Source organism: Diadema antillarum, unplaced genomic scaffold (genome assembly GCF_040938485.1).
Source record: "Diadema antillarum isolate AM-2024a unplaced genomic scaffold, OU_Dant_1.0 scf00000103, whole genome shotgun sequence".
NCBI classification, from domain to species: domain Eukaryota; kingdom Metazoa; phylum Echinodermata; class Echinoidea; order Diadematoida; family Diadematidae; genus Diadema; species Diadema antillarum.
The window spans coordinates 5,580,252-5,602,277 of record NW_027270992.1 but is presented as its reverse complement, the minus strand read 5'-3'; the positions used below and the strand labels follow the sequence as shown (position 1 = coordinate 5,602,277).

Genomic DNA, 22,026 nt, shown 5'->3' with positions numbered 1-22,026 from the left:
GTAGGCAGGTCATATTTCATGTACGGATCTTCATGCTAACAAAACTATGGCGCACCAGTCAATACAATACCAATAACCTTAACATTATAGTAGCAACAACATTTATAAACAGTTGTCTTGTTTTGTATGGCAATTGTAAAATATAAAGTATTACGGTTGTTGAGTCTGTGCTTCCACATCAGAGCATGCACCAATATACTGTAAAAGTGGAAATTTTCGCGGTGTTGAAATTTTTGTGCATTTTGCGCAACCAGAAACTAGCACGAAAATAAAAGCATGCGAATATTTTTGCTTGCCATATATTCCTGTGCCTGATGTCTTGATTCCGCGGAATTAAAAACACGCGAAACTCTTTACCCTGCCAAGCGCGAAAAATTAGTTGCGCGTAAATATCCACTTTTACAGTACGTGTATATCTCTCATACTACTTCCCCTTTCAACATGACACTTAAATGAAATTCAAACTGCTCCACCATACTACAGTGGATGTTCATTATGACACCAAACTTCTTTGGACCAGTGAAGTCACTTCCTTTGTTGTATGAAAATCTCTGTTATATCAGGGTTTGTAAAGCAATACAGCTGTATCACACAAATGAATCTTCAACACTCTTTGGGGCAAGAAGAATTACATTCTTAGTAACAAAAGTTTCTTTCAATGTTCTTCACAACAAGAGTCCACTGTATTGACTGTGGATTCAGCAAATTGAACTTACACTGACATAACACTACAGACCGTAATACCCCATGTATATACATATATTCAAATGGACTACAGGTATATTAAATATACTAGTAGTCATAATTTTTGCATGGTCCGCTGCACAAAACATGTGCACAATTTAAATGTAAATTAAGTTGGATGTATGTGTGTGGCAGGAAAGAAAAAAAGAAAGTTTATTTTTAAAGCAAATTACAATGTACATTTGAATATCTCATCTCCTATCTATTAAAAACAAAACAAAACAAAACAGAGCACATAAGACAACACATCTGTGACTCCAATGCTGTGCATTCGTTTTGCAGTCAATTCATAGTTGCTGTGTATTGCATAAAACCAGGCATGTGTATTACGTGTGTATTCTCAAATTTTACATACCAGAGATAACAATGTCCTAACACCCTTAACCGCATGCTACAATAATTGAACAATATTCAGTTTCATTTATTTAAAAAAAAGAAAAAAAACACGATGTAACTTTAGTTTCTACTCTACAATCATTCCCAGTCCTATTTTCCAGAATACAGCTACACATACTTTACGTACATAGGGAATGTGTGAAATATCTACAGGATCCATTTTGCAAAGAAAGCCCTAACAAAAGTGAATACAAATGTTTGCTCCATTGTCAAAATGATAGCCGACGCCAGCAAATGTGCGACAAATTTTGAACTATGCACGCATGCTTCACCCCATTTTATGTATTTCAGCTTTCCAGTTACAAACGTGTTAACCCTCCTTGGCAATGCATGATGGGAAGGTGGCATAGTTATACACACAGACACACACACATAAACTTGAGTCTGTATCATTGAGCCAGCATACATGCAAATGTAATTGTATGAGTTTCTTACGTACAACATATATATGTACCCAACACCAGATAGATATTACACAAACAGAGTAGAACACACCCATTTATCTGTGCAAACCAAGAGTGTGTGAAATCAAGTTTGAAACTTTCTGCAATAACTTTATCCATTTTGAATGTTGGTTGATATCATGGGAAAAATTTGTAGTTACAATGTAATATACGGATACTGACTACACATACTTTTCTATGCATTTTCAATACAGACAATCAAAAAAGAACAAAAAAAAAAAAGAACAAACAACAAAAAAGAAATTCTCACATTTATCATTGCAAGGACCAGCAAGGAAACCATTATCATGTACAGGAAACATTTCATGAACACTAGGAATGTTGACTTTAGAGTATTATTAATTGCACTGATATGGGGGGGGGGGGGGGCATCAACAGTTTACTTTTCACAATGTTTGTTCAAAATGATGGATATCTTACCTTGACTGGCTTTGCAAAGTTTACATTTGGTGTATTTTGTGTGACTTGAACATCTCACATTCACTGGTTTTTTCAGATTTTAATGTTACAATTATTTCGCGTGACTTTAAAACACAGGAATTTGTCGCCATCTACCAACCACTGGTAATTTTTCTATTTGATTTCTCCTAAAGTCGAATACAACAGGTCTCTCCAGGACACAACTACTGATTGTGTTTCTCCTTTACCTACATTTTTTTCCCCTTTGTTTCAAAGCATGTAGCGTCCTGCACAGTTCATAAAATCATTTTGCCATTTTACACTTCACTTGTCACAGTATTGAAAGGATAGATGAGAGGGAATAAAATGTGTGATCTAGATTACTGAACATAGGGATAGAGAAAAACATTAACAAATATGATATACACAATAATCAACATCATTGTCCGGACATTTGCATACACATTGCATTCAATACAGTCCTAACTGAAATATCAATTTTGTTTTCTCCATTTCTTACTACGAGTAAAATACTCCTTTTTCTGTGGTAAATTACACGAATGCTATCAAAGTCCTGGAACGACATGTCGGCAATTCTGAGAAAGTAAAAAAAATCATGGCATCCGAGACTACATTGCACCTTTAATGACCCTGCACAGCTGGAGAAAGCTTGATAGGTTGGCTTTCATTTACACAGGCTCTCTAGTTCATCCAGTTGAGCATGTAGGGATTTGCTGGAGCAGTTTTCTGTCAAGGAAATCTAGCAGGGGAGGAGGAGGAACTTTGCAAATCTCAATCAAATGGCACACAATTTTTCCATAGAGATGAGAGAGGGAGAGCGATCAAGAAAACAAATTACAATTACTGGTAGTCGTTTTTCTCGGATACATGCAGTGAGGCTTATTTACACAGAGGATAATATTGGAACATGGGCATTCTGTATATGCCACAAGCCAATGGCGTAAATAAAGGTAGAAACTTGTAGAGATTTTATTTTCTGAACAAATGACGATATCATATTAAAGGGATCGTATATTTTGGTTCCAACCTAACTTCAGGTTTCTCACATTCTTTGGTGAGAAAACGAGAAAACTCTTATGACATGCGCAAGAGCATGTAATTCAAAGAGGAATTCAACATTTTTGATGAAAATTGTTTTTGAAATGGCCGAGATATCCAAAGCAGTGCGATCCCAATAAAAGGTGGGACCCACCTTTAGAATGGTATGCTCTGTACTATATTTCATAAGTGGTTTCGTGGTATCTCGCAAAAAGTTAAAAGCCCAATCCTCAGCTCCAATACTATACCCATACCTTTAATGGCCATCTGACACAATTATTTCATGGCTGCTAAAAGTACAGTGAACTTGTCTATACTACTTTTGTAGGTTGCTCATCTAGTGTTGTGTGTGCATGTACCATATAGGAGTGAAAAAGAACATAGCACCTCACAAGCAAACCTGCTATCAGGTACTCACAACGTGAATTTGTTGCATTGCTTTGTTTAGATTTGTAATCACTATTAGATGATTATAAGAGATGAAAGTGAAGCAATTTGAATGTGACGAGATAGCACACAAATAACACAGTAGGACACAAAACAAGGATACATTTGCTTGGCAAGATCGTAGACCACTGGCATGGCAAAATTCAGTTCCTCAACCTTGGCCATAAGTGCATACATAGCCTGTTGTTGATGAGAAAGCGGAGAAATTAAACATGTATGTATTCATTCTTGTCAACAGTCTTCATGTGAAGTGACCCACAGACACATTAAAGGAACAACACAAACATGTATGTCAACATTTCTAACTGATCAACAGGAGTATAGAAATAGTAATACAGTTCATGTAAATACAGGTACCACATGTGGGTACACCATTAAAATCACTGGTTCTTGTGAATATTCCTTCCATTGTACTTCCAGTTTTGATTTGTGTGATGGCTCATCACGACAAAGTATGCAGGTACGTATGCCTGAGTGCAGTATATCTATGAAATCCAGCAAAGTGAATTTTGCTTTTAATATCTTCTGGACCAACTGAAGCAGGAGTGTAAAAACAGAAACCACGAATGGAGGGTTAAAAAAAAAATGACGGCATAAAAGTGAGGATTTTCATGCAAGAAACATCATGATCTCAAAACAAAGATGGCTATTCAAATTTCCCCACGAGATGCCCAAGAGCCCCACTCAAAAACACTGAAACTGTCGTAACTTTCTTCACAGCACCTGTCCAATCTCACTCAAAAGTTTTCTGGATCTATTGTTCTAATGATTTCACCAATGTAATTCAGGCATTCTGTTATCACGCAATCAAGCTTCAAGCTTCCCCAATATCTTTGATGGGGATCAAGTCTCTGAAGTTGAAAGAGAAGAAGAAAACATACTGCCATTACCTTCACACTCTGGTCCACTGTAATGCCTGCCTTCTCCACAGCATCCCTGTAGGTCTGTATGTGACCCACCGTGATGGCCGACATCTGTATGCAGGGAACAAAATGGGAAACAGGCTGGAACAATTGCAACTGATAACATTCTCCCCTTGCTCACTATGCACTGTAAGGACTGATCAGAATTATTCAAACTCACTTCTTGAATGCATACTGTGCATTGTTTGCAACTTGGCAAAGCCAATTTGCATAAATGCTGGGAAACTACTTGTCAATGAAAAGACAAGTTATAGTACATATTAATTCCCCTGTTCCCAGTTGTGTCACTTTAGCCTTGTTAACTTTACAACTTAGACCCCGTTTACAGTGCAGGGCCGGGCCGAGCCACGGCCGAGCCGCGGCCGAGCCCAGCCTCAATTGTGGTACTCGGCCCCACAATTTTGTCCGTTTACAGTGTCCGGCTCGGCCCTGGCTTTTAATTCAAACCTTTCAATATTTTGTCATAGTGGCGCTCTGCTTGTAAATAAACACTATTATTGGGAGGGCGCCGGTCGCAATGTGGTATATTCTGGTTTCCAGACCCTTTGCCAACTGCACTCCACGGTGACGAAGTCAAGGCCTTTGCCAAAGGCAAAGACCTCTGCAGGATAAAATCACCTTAAACTATAATAGTTTTTGACGTTGAGGGCGTTAATATCCTGAATAGCGAAATAGTACGGGCAGAGGGTCTGGAAGCCAGACTGAATTTGGTTCCGCATTTGGCCCAGTTTGCGTTTACAGTGAGAAAAAGCCGGGCTTGGCCACGGCTGAGACTACCTCCAGAGCTTGGCCAAATGTGCAGCCAATTTTGATACCACATTTGGTCTTTTGCGCGTTTACGGTGAAATGAAGGCCGGGCTCGGCCGCCGCCAAGCCCGGCCTTTTCACTCACTGTAAACGGGGTCCAGGTCACCATCAAGTTTAGTGGGATTACTAAATGCTGATGAAAAGGCTGGGTAAGTTCAGCGATCAAAAAGTGCCTGGACACATAAGAGGTCAAACTTTCAATGCATACGTTATCCGCAAAGCTTTGCAGCCTATCTGTATCTCCACAGATGTCAATGTGGTATTCACATCAAATAATTTCAAAAGATATCTATCTTATTCTTAATGATGCAACATCCCTGCCTTTTATCTAAAAGATGCAATCTCTCGAAATCTGCATCCCTACACATCAAACACTCTTCTGTTTCAGTGACTGTTCCCACATTGCCATGGAAGGTCTGTGTAGGTCGCAGTTAATGATCCAACTGTTTGAACTACAATATATCCCTGCAGTCCATTTGTTCTAAGTTGACTTCCTCATACACATTCAAATGAGATAGTCACCTGTACACTATTTACATATAACCTGAATCAGTGTATAAACCTCCGCCCCTTACCTGCACATATCGCACAGAGATAGGCAGGTCGTCTGCACCTGAATGCTATAAATTCTATGTTTATGAGCAAATCTCATTCTCCCTCCCCACCCCTCCCCCATGCCAAATTCCATTATAGTCAAAACCCAGGTACCAATATCTATTTACATTGTGCAGACTGTTGGAGAGGTGGCCCAGCATGAGGTCCAGATTGTCAGCCACCAACTTGCACTGCTTCTCAAGGTCTTGGATAGCTGAGGGATCGATGGGTGGGATCAGGCTCGCCGACGACCCTGACGCTGACACGCCAGATCCCAGCTCGGTGGTGGACGATGAGGACGAAGGCAAGGAGGTTGGCGTTGTTGCTATACAGATAATTGTGGAACGTGGTGGAGCATGTTCAGCAAAGTGATGCAAAAGAAATAAAGAGTCCATCTAAATGTCTCATGATTTCCTGCTTGGATTGAAGGAAGTGTCCCTCCAAATTTCTAAGTCTGAACAGTCCATCACAGATGTTTTGCAATAATGCAACACATATATTGCTAAGAGACCATTTAACAAATTATATGACACCTACAGTTGTAAACTCAAGAAGTTCCACGTGTACGTTGTGACAAAACATTGAATTCTTGTCCGTATGCCTGTCTTTCCCTCATTATATACATGGCTGTATCATAGTTTTCTGTATTTACCACTGTACATATTTTAAATATTATTATCCATTTTACTTGTCTAAAACTAGATGATTTACAATACCAGCAAAATAGTGTTTGAGAGTGTGAAAATGCAAATAAATATTCCCTATACTGCTGTCAAGCATGCAAAGGAACTCAAATTTTAGTACAAATAAATTTGCATTAATCAGCAAAACCATGAAATCTGAATTTAAAAAAGAGAAAAGAAAAGGAAGAACAGAAACAAATTGGTGAAATGAATATAAAAAACTTTGTTTCACTTAGTTAGCTCAAACAATTATAACATTGTATGCCATTGAAAAAAAAATCATATGGACAGAAACTCTTCACACCCTCTTCGTGATACTGCTTAAATTAAGATTGTAAACTCCTCAGGACACATTCTTACACTTCCTGAAGGAGAAAAGAAATCAATTCTATTTGACATGAAGTAATTGGAAGGTTGTCCATTGGTGGCAAGTAATAAGAAGTTCAAGTTCAACAGTCATAGCATTCCTTTGCAGATCTCTTGCCTTTACTCTTCCATTCAAAACAGATTCTAGTTGAAATGAATGCGCGTCTATCAAGAGAGAAAAAGAAAACGAGGAAAAGAGAAAGAGAGAATGAGAAAGAGAGATAGAACTTTATCATTCATTGACTTCCCCCAAATGGACTTTCTATACCAGGAAAGAGTTAGAGGACAGAAGACTAAAGTGAAACTTTCAGTTAGAGACCCACTTCACATGGGGGACGCTGCATTATGTCGGGTACGCAAGAGAAAGGTCTTCAGTTTGATCACTTCCTTCTCCTAGCTCAAACAGGAAGTACACATACTCTCTGTGTGCCTCTAAATAACATGCCCAGGAATTCATTCATAATGTTGCAAGGACCGATTCCACACGGCTTTCGACAGAGCATACATATCCTGTCAATCTACATCCGCCTTGCTCTTACTTGCTCTTGCTTGGTCTACATTATGCATGCATAAATCTATCTTGGTCATGCGTGACTTGCATCGCCCTTGACCGCTTACACACATAACACAATGCTTCCTTGTCCATACAATTGTAGGGGCTGTACTTTGATTCTATATCAACCTCATTTCAATATTTCTTGCACAAAAAAGCTTCAAACAGTATTGTCAATTCTAACTTTCGGTTTACTCTCATTGAAAAAATCTGATAAGATTTTACTTACTATGAAAGTTTTTATCTCAGTCATAGACATTTTCACTTGTTTCTCCAATGTTTTTACAAGCTTTCACAAGCAAGAAATTTTGGAACTTACCAAATGGCTTCCACTACATTACTTTTTCCTAAGGTTGTATTTCTGCAAAATAATACCATTTCCAAACGGCTGAAGTTATGGAAAATTGAAGTGCGTAAAACAAAATGAGTGCTGTTATGAGCAAAGCATGCCATGGACTATGATCTGTGCTACATGGGTTTCTTGCAGTTACTATTATAGCTACGTTTAATAGATAAATAAAACAAGTTTTGATGGTGGCATGACCATGATTACAAAAATCATACTTGCTAATGGAACAAGATACAGGAACTCTGTACCAGATGTTGAACAAAAACTAAATTTGATGAACACCATGGGGTGAGCAGTATGTAACAGATTACTTAAAATGATGTGGTATTTCAGTCAATGGTAATCACATTTTAGAACATGTTGAGGACATTTGCAATCCCTGGAAATGATACTATTTGAAATTATGGTCAAGAACAATAAAAGTATGAAGGATGGTGTCTTGGGTCTAGTGTATATAAGTGTGTGTTACTTTTGCAATTACTGTGCTGAAAATGAAGACTGACGATGCAAAATCACTTATTTGTATGTTGGGATATAGCGATTACGAAGGTCGTTCCCTTGTTGCAACTGGCATTTGTTATTGATCACCGCGTGGAATTTTGCTCAAAAGTTAATCTTGGAGAACTAGGTGAGCAACTTGATGTCATTATTATGTACAATGTATGCTTTAAATGGACATTCTCTTTAAAAAGCCCTCTGATAAAATGAGGTACAAATTCAATATTGTCACATAAAATGTATTTGTTTCCCCTTCCCCAATCAATGTATGATATTTACAAATCAAGAAAACAATGTCATGGCAATTTTTAGAACGTGTTTGAAAAAATGTGTTTACTGAGACTTTAGAAAACAACAATTATTTCACTTCAGCGGAATTGACACATATCTGGTAGGCTGGCTCTTTTTAAAATGTGTTCATACATGTGTGTATGTTGTTGTTGTTTTTTTCCTCAAAATTGGATGAAAATCAAGGGGAAATTAGCCACTTCATGTGATATTTACCACATGAGAGGGTAAATCACAGACATTTTTTAATGCAATTTTAAATAAGAGATTAAGCTATATATGTAGCACATACATCCAATCAAATTAGAAGTATTACAGGTACTCAGAAATATAAGAGAAGAAGCCAGAATAAAAGAAGTGTGGGTATGGTTCGGGGGGAGGGGGGATCCCATGCACCTAATGTCATGTCACCTAAGGGTTTCATGCTTAACCCCACATGCCAGTATCCAACACAGTGGTAAAATGTCCAGTGATTTTATTGATCTCAATCGCTTTACAGGAAAATGGTCCATTTTTGTGCATCGTAAAATGTACTCAGGACGATGGCAACTTGTATCTATCATCTTTTTCTTTTCTTTTTGCAAATTATTTGGAATGCTAAAATCAGAATGTATGGGCTATAAACTAAAGTGAAAGCAAAAAAATATGCAGGTGGTGTTAGACAATTTTGACAATGAATCACTAAAGCCAAACTTGAACGTTTTGGAACAGAACTGAATGCAAACGGGTATCTTTTGATAATTTAGGATGAATTTGGATCGGACATCTTACCACAAGGTAAACCCAAACACCAGGGTGCCACAAACCTTAAACTCACTTGATGTTTCTAGCATTGTACTCACACTAGTCCAATTGTACAAGTGAAGTCCACTCACATTATCGTTTCTCAAAAATCTGAAAGTCGTTCTTTGGAGGATGGGCAATTCAATTTTACTTCATATGATAGTTGCAGTTGTAGCCCATTGCCACAAGTTTTCTATGAAACTTCCCCTAAATAATAAAGGTAAATGACTTTAATCCACCTTCTTCCATCCTCTCCTTGTGAGTATTGTGAGCTATTTTGCGGCACCCTGTGAAAGACCCCAAGGGTGGTTAGGTGGCTCCCCGGGGTTGGTTTACCAGGGGTGGGGTACCTACCCCATGACGGCATCAGACTGGTGGTGGGGTAAGCAGGAGATGTAGCCCCTGAGGTTGAGCGAGAGGAACCCACACTCTGACGGATTTTCTCTGTGATATCATCAGCAACATACGATACCATATCCCCTTCCCTGGTCAGCGTACCATGAAAGGGTAGTGAGCCCCCAGCAGACCCCACTGGGTCCTCTCGGGGGGAGAAACGCTCCACACATCCTGTTGCCTCGACGTCCGAAAGTTCCGCAATCGACGACGACCGTCTCTTCAGTTTGACCACAGGCTCGGGAATGTCTATATGCAGTTCCTCAACATGTTTTGAAAGATCGTCAGTAGCTTTACCATCACTGCCGATGGCACATTCTATGTGCTTGAGTTGTTTTTCACTTCCTAGGCTATCACTGTCACCGTAGTCTAGAAATGCATCGTCTTCATCATCCCGATCTGCTTCATCAAGATGTTTCTGTGTTCTCAAGATGTTCATAGCTGCCTCTGCCAGCGGGTCATAATCAGACTGCCCCTTGGCAGTGCTCATGGCCTCCCCCAACTCACTCCTGTCATTAGTCCCATCCTGCTTTGGTTCCACAGACCGAAGGCCGTCTCCGGTCCCACTATCCCTCTGGGATCTGGCTTTGGGCGTGGTCAGAGTCTCCACTGGGCTCTGTCCACCATCTGCCTCCCCTCTGGCTGGAAGGGGCTCTGCAAGCTCACTGTCCTCCATGTCACAACTCATCTATCTTTGATGACACTCCAAAATCACCATCTTCATGACTGTACATCGTGCTGCTGCTGGCCACATCAATTCTGCTACTCACACACTATAATGAGAAAGAATGGAATGAATGAAAACTACAAACAAATCAAGAAGATTTTAATGATTATGCAGTGTAAACAAACAAGAACAAAAAAAAAATTAACCTGCAAAGATTAAAAAAAGATCTGTATCATTGACCTCATCATTAGCCATTTATTTGTGTAGAGCCAAAATAGTGTTGAAAAACAATATATGACAGACATGACAATCAGGAGCTAGTTTATTTCTGTTGTGCATCATTCATGTTTGGCTAAAGTCAGTCAGTCATCCATAACAATGTTTGATCATTAGCTAAACAATCACTGATATGGAGGACAACACTCAAACAGTGATTCTACTTACCTTTAATAGCTACCGTATCAAATCTTATATCTCAAGATGTTACCATGAGTGATAAGACAGTGCTTACAGATTATGCATTGATCACTCAGTGTCAGTGGGTGACTGCATTTTATTTAAAGAACGAGGTCTTAGTCCATTGTGTACTTTCATCCCTCCTATTTGACGCAGTAGTATGAAACATCTACAAACGTTGTTTGATAAAGAGACTAGATCTCACGCAAGGACGCAAAGATCGTGCATTAGCTTCAACTGCGTACATGCAATTCATCGCGTGGGACTAAGCACAAAGCTGCCAATACGCATGTAGAATTAATAAGCTAGACAACCCTTTAAAAAAGAGGAAAGGGGCAAAAAGTAAGTGATTATAATTCAAATTCATGAAATTCTTCCATTGAGATGTTTTCTTGCTACTGATTGACAAATCGCCCTCCATTGACATAAATAAGCATGGCTACTACTAAAACACTGATCAAGCAATTCAGTGCTTACTGTATTTACATCAATGTAGGGCAATTTGTCGAACAGCTGCAATGAAATAAGTGATTTATGTCAGAAGTCTTAAACAATTTCATATTTTATAGGTTCTAGTATAATACATGTCCCCTTTAATTCAACAAAATCAATGCACAGACAATTAAACCTGTAGACACATGAAACTAAAAAGGGCAGTAATTCCATTTTTCTGTCACCAAAAGAAAGTGTGCGGGGAAAATAGTCTTGCACATGAAATGTCATTAATGGGATATGCAGTGCTCATTTCCTTCAGAAAAAGCGGGAAACATATGATAAATTGCCTTTCATCATGACCATGGCTGTAGTTGTTATAAAAGGTTGTATATCAACAATCAATATTCCTCCCTTCCTAATTTATCCAAAAAAATTTTTTTTCCTGCAAAATCTTTTCTTTAAAGTTTTTTTTTACCTTCCCTTCTTGTGTTTCTAACACTGTAAGAGTAATACAGTAAAAGTCACATTATTTTTTCCTTCTTTGTAACATCTCTCATACTCTGACTCGTGTGCATAATCATTGAACTTTTCTAGATCTGTTCCTTATCAACCCATTAAATTAGTATGTGAAATGCCCAAAACCGCCTGTCTATATTACTCCCTAAAATGCCTGAAACTGCCCGTCCATGTTTCTTCTTTTTAAAGTTTTTAAATGCTTTACTATTTTTTTTTAATACAGAATACATAATCTTGTAATTTGAAAGAGGTCAAAGGTCAACAAAAGCATGCCAGAATTATTTTATATGATACACCATTCTCTTGGTCAAGTCTTTATAGGTTTTCAACTAAACATAATACATGCATAATACACAAAAATAAACATGCAATGAGTATTTTGACTATCATTTCATAGAAAGTTGTCGAAATGAGAGCAATATTACTGTACCTTCGAGGAAACCATAGACCATTATGTACAGAATCTTCAGTTGCTAAAGGGACAATGACCACTGTCTCCTTTCATATCATGTCTTAGATCATACATGTAACATACAACCATGTAGGTCTTTTGTTATCATTATTGATATAAAACTTTACTGTTCATGTAGGGGGCAGACAACTCTCCCCTCACCCTCTTGTGGGAGAGTTGAATGTTCAAATCTCCGCTACAAAGCTATCAAATGGTCATTTTCACAATGGTTGTGAGGAAGTGAATACATACATGTGTATGTGTATCTTAGAGCTCTAGTTGACAAGAAATTTTGCCTTAATCCTAAGGAATACCCCACCAAGGACGGTCTCAGAGGCAAGCCTTGTCTTCTTATTTGCACGCATAAAGAAGTGCAAAATCAAACTCAACTTCCCGAGTTCCAAATTCTAAGTTCTGAAAGTGAAAATAGGAAATGACGCCAGATCTCTGAAGCTAGGTCCCCAGTAGCTATAGCCATGAATGTGATATGTAGGATTGCTAATCAGATTGTGTGAGTGAAGATATGATCAAAAGGTTGCCAAGGTGGCCGAAACCTCCCCCCCCCCCCCACCCCCAGACCGAAATTACCCACACTTACTCATAACAGGGGTTCAGTTAGTACAACTCCTGAAATATCCTTAACTATGGGTAGACTAGTTTTCAAATCTTACCCAAACAATCCTGAAATGAGGTCCCGAATAGGGTTAACAGTTTCGAAGTACAATTGTACATTGTAAACCCCCAGAAATCGTGAAATAAGATTGTGTGGCAGCTTGATGTTTGCCCTGATTCTCTCGAACATGCTTTCCTGTGCATGTTTTGCTGCAAAACATGCCAAGCATGAGACGTGCCGACCTAGCCTTCTTTTTATATGACATTTTGCAACATGCACTGCATCCATGGGCATGGCCATACAATGTTAATTATATGATTCTCGTCATGCTGCTGAAAACAGTGAAATGCTAAAATGCTATTGCTATGCTACCTTCCTTTCCAAAAACCTGTCACCATGGTGGGGCTAGCTGTGATGATGAGGAGTAGAAACTGGTTTCGGCTTCCCTTCCAAAAGCCTGTGATGGGGGTCAAAATCCTAAACCATTTCTACCTTGAATTTACCTTGAATTTACCTTGTAAGGCCACACCTCGCTACTACGGCCGGTCATGGTACTTGTACTGTCTTGGTAGTATACTCGCTTGTACTACTCCTAGTACATTAAAGGGGGTGTGTCCCAGAATCTAGAACAAGCATTGGATTTGTGTCGAGTATGGTGGACCTGAGCAACTGAGTGGGGGTGGAGGTACGGGCGGGGACGGGGGAGGGGGCACTTCACACTTCTGTTACCAAAAATTCAGACAGAATTAATTATGATGCACACACACACACAAAAAGAACATCTACCTTGTTTAGGCTATACAGTAGTATAGATCTGGCCAAATAGACTCTAATATTAAGGCCCGAATTCACGAAGGTGGTACAAATGAAACCATGGACATGGTTTGTAAACCATGGACAAAAACCATGGAGTGAGTGCCAAGTGTCGCATAGAATATTTCATTACGAAATCAGTCATTTCGTCGATGAAATTATTATTTTGTAACGAAATGACAACATTTTGTAACTAAATGAACATCACTTCCACGAAATGATAATCTCGTTAACGAAACTGTCATTTTGTCAACGAAATGTCCAATTTCGCAACGAAATATTCTGTGCGACACTTGGCACTCCATGATTTTTGTCCATGGTTTAAACCATATGGTTTCATTTGTACCACCTTCGTGAATTCGGGCCAATATGATGTTTCATCATCTTCATTATCATTATCATTCTATTACATAACACTCGTACAAGTATTCCGAGGGTTAGCATATTCCACATGTTCAGGCAGTGCATCACACAAAGGAAATTCAAAAGTAGTTAAGATTCCAGTGTGTGGAGTGTGAGGTGTTCACGGCTATAAAGGAGAGGGTTTGTAAGGAGTGTTCATCTTTTTCATGTGTGACCGGCAGTGTAACAGGAATGTCGAGCGACGAGCAGCAATCCAGTAAGAAAGGCGTAGAGACCCAACTAACATCTCAGGCCGCAGAGATTAGGCGGCTCTCGGAGATAACTGTAGTTTCTCGCCTAGCAGAGTCCAGCTCTGTCCAAGGCCAGCAGCATGGCCACGAACCGAGCACCCGGTATCCAATATCTTCTCCCGGCCCGGACCACGAGGCTGATGACGATTTCTTGAGTATCATCGCAGGGAGTGATTTTATCTCCCAGTCGGAGGCCCCCGCGGGTCAGATGTATGACCCACTAGCCACTCTAGCTTCCAACCCCGGAGGAGGGGTTGATGTTTGGGAGGCAGACGTGGATACGATTTATGAGGAGGCCAACAAGGTATCTCCGCCTGTATATGACGGTTTAGCGGATCGAGTCACCAAGGCGGTAACTCTACTCCCTCAGAAAGACGCTATACAGAAGATACAAGAAAAATACAAGCCTCCGGCCAATGCCGCGGCAGCCTGTGTGCCGTGCGTGGACCACGAGATCTGGAACTCCCTTCCCCCAAGGGCAAGGGCCACTGATGCCCAGTCGCAAAAGTTACAACTCAATATCGTGAAAGCTCTGCTTCCATTTGTGGAAATGTTAGCATATCTCAAAGAAGTCGAGAAAGGCAAAAAGACCGTGGACATCGAGAAACTACAGCGGCTGGCCGTCGATGGCCTTACGCTAGCCGGCTATGCCAGCTACCAGACGAGTATGAAACGTCGGGAGGACATCAAACAACACCTCAATCCCCGTTACCAGGGCCTGTGTGCAAAGACTGTGCCAATTACGGACTCCCTGTTTGGGAGCAATCTGCCTACGATGTTAAAAAACTTCTCGGAAGCTTTCAACGTGGGTCGCAAGGTAGTGCCCGGCAAGCCGATTTCCTATCGCGACCGGCAACGCCGTCGGAGAGACGGCGGCCCCTATCAACGCGAAGCCGCGTGGCGAAGGGATGTTTTTCGACAACCCAGGCCTCCAGCGACCGTTTCCCGGCCGCCACCAGCTGGTCCCCAGGCCCCAGCCTACGGTCGACTCTTCACCCGTCCCTATAGGGCCTCGTACACCCCAGCCAAGCCTGATGCAAAAAACTAAGAGTGAGTTAATTCCCCAAGCCGGGAGACTCAAGTTTTTTGTGGATAATTGGTCTCACATAACATCCGATAAATGGATTCTAAATGCTATTTCGGGTTACAAAATTGACTTTGTAAGAACACCCTGTCAATTTTCCATGCCACATAATATACCGCCTTGTGCGGACGAAAAGAAAGCTGTTTCAACAGAGATTAATACGCTTCTGGAAAAAATGCAATAGTAGAAAGTCAAAGAGAAGACTGCAAATTTGTTTCCACTATCTTCACAATTCGGAAGAAAACGAGAGATTTGAGACCAGTTATCAATCTCAAAAACTTGAACGTTTTTGTAAAATATGACCATTTTAAAATGGAAAATATTACGTTTGTTAAAGATTTGGTTCAGCATAATGATTTCCTAACTTCTCTCGATTTAAAGGACGCATATTTTTCGGTCCCAATTCATCCTGAGCACTGGGGATATCTATCCTTTTTCTGGGAAGGAAAATTTTATTCCTTCCAATGTCTTCCATTTGGTCTCAGTTCGGCGCCCCGCGTTTTTACCAAAATAATGAAACCTGTGATTGCTGCTATTCGCAGCAGAGGAATTAGAATTATCATTTACCTGGACGATATTTTGATCCTTGCTCACTCACGTCGAGAAAGCATGGAGCACACAAACTATGTTTTCCATCTTTTGTCTAATTTAGGTCTTATTGTAAACCGTGAAAAGTCGGTCATGACGCCGACGAATTCGGCACTCTTTCTCGGGTTCCAAATCGATACCCGCAAAATGTCTTTTCAGTTGCCAACAGAAAAAGTCCAAAAAATTCAATCCAAGGGTGACGAATTACTAAAATCCGATCGAGTTTCAATTCGCAACCTTGCCAGCTTTATTGGTTCAATTATTTCTTCGTTTTTAGCGTTTCCCTACAGGAAAATGCACTTCAGACCCCTCGAATGGGCAAAGACAAACGCTCTTTACGATTCAAATGACGATTATAGTTCTTCTGTTTCTCTTAATACAATGTTACGCGAGGAAATTGAATGGTGGCTTCGTCAATCACCGCAGAACTTTACAACCCCCATTCATGAACCCCCGGTCTCAATCACAGTGTCAACAGATGCTAGTAACACAGGTTGGGAAGCCGTTTGTCATAATGACAATTCTTTCTCTCAAGGCGTCTGGCGCCCAGAGCTAAGGTACATGCATATTAATGCCCTTGAGCTTCTAGCGATACAGCAAGCATTGCTTACCCTTTGTAGCGAGTTCCGCAATAAACACATCCATATTCAAACAGACAATACCACATCAGTGGCCTACATTAATAAGATGAGAGGTAATGTGCAGAAACTTAATGAGATCGCATTCCGCATTTGGTCTTGGTGTATAGAAAGAAGAATTTGGATTTCGGCATCTCATGTTGCCGGTGAAGCAAACAAAGACGCAGATGTTTTGTCCAGAAGGGACATGAATAATGAATTAAGTTTGCCTCCAAATGTCTTTTCTCGCATGGTTGCCTCTACCTTTGACCCAGACATTGATTTGTTTGCGTGTGGTAGTAATAAGCAACTGCCATCGTATGCGTCATGGAAATATGATCCAAATGCAAAACTTATCGATGCTTTTTCAATCTCATGGAAATGTCTAACTCCGTACATTTTCCCCCCATTTTGCCTCGTTTCTAGAGTTCTCAACAAGCTACAAACGGACAACACACGAATAGCACTCATCATAGCCCCGATATGGAAAACCCAACCTTGGTTCCCCGCCATTCTTCGCATGACAGTTGCCCCGCCCCTTCTTCTACCGATGGACTGTCTACGCCCCGTTGTTCATCCGATACCAAAAATGAGGCTAGCCGCATGGACTATCTCAGCAGATGCTGGGATGCAGCAGGTTTTTCGAGAGAAGCTTCCCATCTCCTCGCTCTCTCCTGGCGCAGCGGGACTAGTAAGCAATACGATTCAGGCTGGAAACAGTGGACTGATTGGTGTTATAAAAACAAAAGACCAATCCACTCATGCCTACTTTAGCTGACATTGTTAATTTCCTTGCCTTTGAACATTCCCAAGGCAAGTCTTACTCTACAATTAATTCCTACAGATCTGCTTTATCATCTGCGATTCCACGAATGAATGGTCAGCCAATAGGCCAACATCCCCATGTTGTTCGATTAATGATAGGCATTTTCAATCAAAATCCACCCAAACCGAAATACTGTAACACATGGGACGTTTCTATTGTTCTAAACTATATCGCTGGTTTACCAGATGATAAAGATTTGTCCCTGTTACAATTGAGTAAGTAATTAGTGTCTTTGATGGCGCTCGTTTCCGCCCAGAGGTCACAAACTTTGTCTCATCTCGATATTTCTTCATGTTTCATTTCTGAAGATCACGCTACTTTTTACATGACAGATTTGTTAAAAACTACTTCGGTTAAGAATACTCTGAAAAGTCAATCGGTCAAGTTTTCGTCATACACTCTAAACAAAAAAATGTGTGTGATAAGAACCTTCAATGAGTACACTAAACGTACCGCCCCTCTCTGTGAACATAACAATGAGACTAGGCTTTTTGTTTCCAACAGGAGGCCACACACTCGAGTGACCACCTGTACTTTGGCACGTTGGATGAAAGATATCCTAAAATTGTCAGGAATAGATACCTCAGTATTTAAAGCGCATAGTTTTCGAAGCGCATCAGCCTCATCCGCCTATGCTCACGGGGTGACCCTAAAGGATATAATGTCAATCGCTAATTGGTCTCGCGTGACTACATTCAGAGATTTTTATCATAAACCAATTATTGACGATTCTTATCATTCGGCTGTCCGTAATTCTACTGCGTAATTCTCGGTGATGACGACCGTCTCTAGCGGTCCAACTGTTAAGAGGAGAAGGTAGTAGAAGGAGGGCAGTCGTGGTTTTTCTGGCGGCAAAATGTCAAATTTTTTTTAGAACCGCCAGTAAATGATTTTAAAGAGTAAGTACTCCTTTGCATGTATTCTAGATTATATTAATGATAACTGCCTTTGTATTATCATTTGGGATAATGTTGAGTCAAAAGACTACAAGGGACAAAATGTCCTGCATCTTTGTAATAAAGTCAGGTATACTAATCAGACAGCTGGCGTGTCTTGCGTCTGTGTTATGACGTCTTATCCATTCACATCAACTTCAGTCAATTGCTTTGAACATGCTTACTCTCGGAATACTTGTACGAGTGTTATGTAATAGAATTCTTAAATTATGCAAATAATATTATGAAGTATAATTGGAATTCTATTAATAATAACGAAGTACAAGTAGAAGAGGGTCCCACCCGTTTTCAATTCCTTCACCCACCCGTGTGTTTCATAGAAGTTGACGTGCCTTGCGTGCCTGGTATCAATGACTGATTGTGCTGTGCCTATTGTACTGCTTGTGGTGGATGCATCCGCATGTGCAGGAATGAATCTGTATACAGCCTTTTTACTCTTAATATTCAACACGATTACTGCCATATTCAAATCTCAAAATCCACAAACATCTTGTCTGTCTTTAAATAAAGACATTCATGCTTTGAGCATCTTCTTTAATTTAAAGAATACCTTATATCTGCCTGGGAAGAATAAGTCAGTAACCGTGCAGTCTACTGGTACAAAGATGAACACTCCTTACAAACCCTCTCCTTTATAGCCGTGAATACCTCACACTCCACACACTGGAATCTTAACTATTTGAATTTCCTTTGTGTGATGCACTGCCTGAACATGTGGAATATGCTAACCCTCTTCTACTTGTATACTTGGGTGACCCGCACCTCGTCATAGTTAATGTTTGCGCATATTTGAATCACATTTCTCCACTGAAATTCTTTGAAATCCAACTCACATACAGGAAAAATGTTGAAAATTCCAATGGAATCACAAGTTCACTGATCGATATCGAAAATTTGCTGCTATCGTCGTCAAACGCGAACGATGCAAAAAAGTTGCACGCTAAGGAAGGGGCCCGCAACTCGTCACCCGCGCTCCCATAGACAAATCACGTAATTACTAAAAGACGTGTGCGGGTAATTGTGATGCTCCCATAGACATACACGTAAAAGATGCGTGCGGGGACAGAGGTGATACTTATAACACGTATTCCGATTAAATTTCAGATTTTCGCGAAAAACTGTTCGGTTTTCCCCACAATTTGCTTGGTTGTGGTAACCCTGCCAAGTTTCAAGCGTACTGAACACAGTCCCGGGCATAAATCTTTGTTTAGTGCGCTTAAAACAATTTTATGCGGGGGGACGGTATTCGGGCCCCTGACGAGGTGCGGGCACCTCACTATAGATCTACTTCGTTATTATTAATAGAATTCCAATCGTACTTCATAATATTATTTGCATAATTTAAGAATTATCATCAGCAGCAGCAGCAGCAGCAGCAGCAGCAGCAGCAGCAGCAGCATCATCAGATGCGATTTATCATCTCACATACAGCTGTACGCGTGTGACGGGAACATAACTTCATTTATTAAGCTGAATACACACACATACACGTATACACAGACAATGATGTCGGCCCTCGTACCGTGTATGTCGAGCTACTGTGTACTGATGACACACTGATTGAGTGATACTCACCAGTCTTGTCACTCTTGAAATCGCGATACTGACATGGACCTAGTATTCTCGTCGTTCATGACGAAAGCGGTGTCTACGACACCTCCATGAGAAAATTCTGACTATTCTTTGGACATAATTAATGTGTTTACATAATCATTATGATGTCAAACACATCCGAGCCAAGCTTGCAAACAGGAGAATAGCGCACTTGAACACATGGTACACGTTAACCGTACTTATGTGTACGTAATGTACGAGAATGTATTCGTACTGTATTGTAACGATGATGTAGAGGAGGGCATTGACGTAGAGGGCGACCTTCTAATTGTGGCAAAATAGTCACCCTGAGCCTTCCACTGTGACTACCGCGGACAGACGTCGGCCGTCGCGGACCTATTGGCTCCACGATTAAAATCGTGGTCTTAATTCAAGTTGATTTATTTCACTTCCAACAAACAAATAAGAAATACAAAGAAACGCTCATATACACAGACGTCATGAAATCAGTACCACAATGCGATGACCAGAATAACATTGTAAGAAAAATATGGGTAAATTATCAACAGAGATACAAGAATAACTGTTACGTCACTGTGGTAAATGCATAAACGATATTGCTGGAAATGGAGGGGACTGCTAAAAAGCAGAGCTTGTAGAATGCAGTCCCCTCATAGAGAAAAAAATGCAAAAAACAACAACAACAATCTTGGAGCAATCGTAATTTTATTACATCGTATCACATCTTGAGGTCAATCGTGGCAATCGAGTTATTCGTAGAAAAATTTTGGACTGTTAAAAAATTTTCTACGATCAACACGATTTATTTTCAATCGTGATCATTGCTATCGCATCAGATCGTCTTGGATCGAAACAAAACGCAGCCATGGAATTCTCATCTAATCGTGCTTCTTAATTGTGTTGATCGGGATCAACTTTTTCACTTGTCTTCCTCTCATTTATTCAATTTAATTCAAGTCAATTTATTTCACACACCATTCTCATGTGTCACAAACCCCTTGTGGGGACAAGTACATTGCTTAGTATGATTACAAAAAATTGAACAAGGTTGATATTTACATGGAATGTTGCGCGGGGGACCTTGAGAAAGCCACAGCTTGTTATTTGTATTGCACATTTCCCTTATTTTACTCGTGGACTATACACGTATTTTGTATTCCGCAAGGTGGTAGCCTGCATCTCCAAATTATTAATGTATTTTTATGACTGTATGGACATTTTATTGACATGTTGAGGTTTTATAGGCCGATGTTTACTATAATTAAATTGTTTATCATTTCGTGAGATTAATGTATAATAATTTGCTGTTATACATATCATTTTATTGCTAACATATTACCATTAAACAGACTCACAAAAAGTAGTTCCCACTAATCAAAATATCTTAACTTTTTAAAGAAAGAAATATTCTAACAAACAAACAAACAATCAGAAGTTGGCGATGGTATGTCTGCACGTATTGACTAACGTCAGTATAAAAAATGATAAGGATTTCCTAAATCAGCGCATATCAAAGGCAAATGGACACTCTTTAAAAGTAAAAAGAGTATTTTTTTTTTGGGGGGGGGGGTGAGGGGGCTTGGAGCATTCTGTTTCTTGTGTATGAGTGCATGCTGTAACTGTTGTTGTTTCATCATCCATCGTTTGAACCCCTCACACCGTTATCCTGACAATTTCCACTTTTCTATGATTGGCTGAGCACAATTTAGAGGAACATAGCTATAGCAAAACCTAAATAAACGGTAAAATCCATTTAGTTTATTGAAAGAATTGGCATCAGATATTGTAACCAACATCTGACAGCATAATTATGTTGCGTGAACATATAAAGGGGTAGATCTGTGTCTTGGTTGAGTGAGCATGCACACTTTAGAGACGGAGCAAGAAATGCAAAAATGCACTGTTGCATAAGGGGGAGGGGTGACATAATAGACACCGTCACTGAAACATTCACCAGAAGCAGAATGTTTCACACACCCCATAAAAAGTGACCATTGTATAGGTCACTCGTGCATGACTATTAAGATCAC

General features: G+C 40.0%; 1 protein-coding gene across 1 annotated transcript; it reads right to left on the bottom strand.

The window, feature by feature from the left end:
- Positions 1–2,018: 2,018 nt before the first annotated feature.
- On the bottom strand, positions 2,019–20,169 carry LOC139718956 (uncharacterized). Its single transcript, XM_071630402.1, has 6 exons — positions 19,997–20,169; positions 9,708–10,519; positions 5,962–6,158; positions 4,400–4,483; positions 3,613–3,689; positions 2,019–2,737 (listed from the first exon to the last, which is right to left on the bottom strand). Exons 2-6 carry the CDS (start codon positions 10,432–10,434, stop codon positions 2,689–2,691), a joined length of 1,134 nt encoding a protein of 377 aa, XP_071486503.1. The 5' UTR covers positions 10,435–10,519; positions 19,997–20,169; the 3' UTR covers positions 2,019–2,688.
- Positions 20,170–22,026: the final 1,857 nt, after the last annotated feature.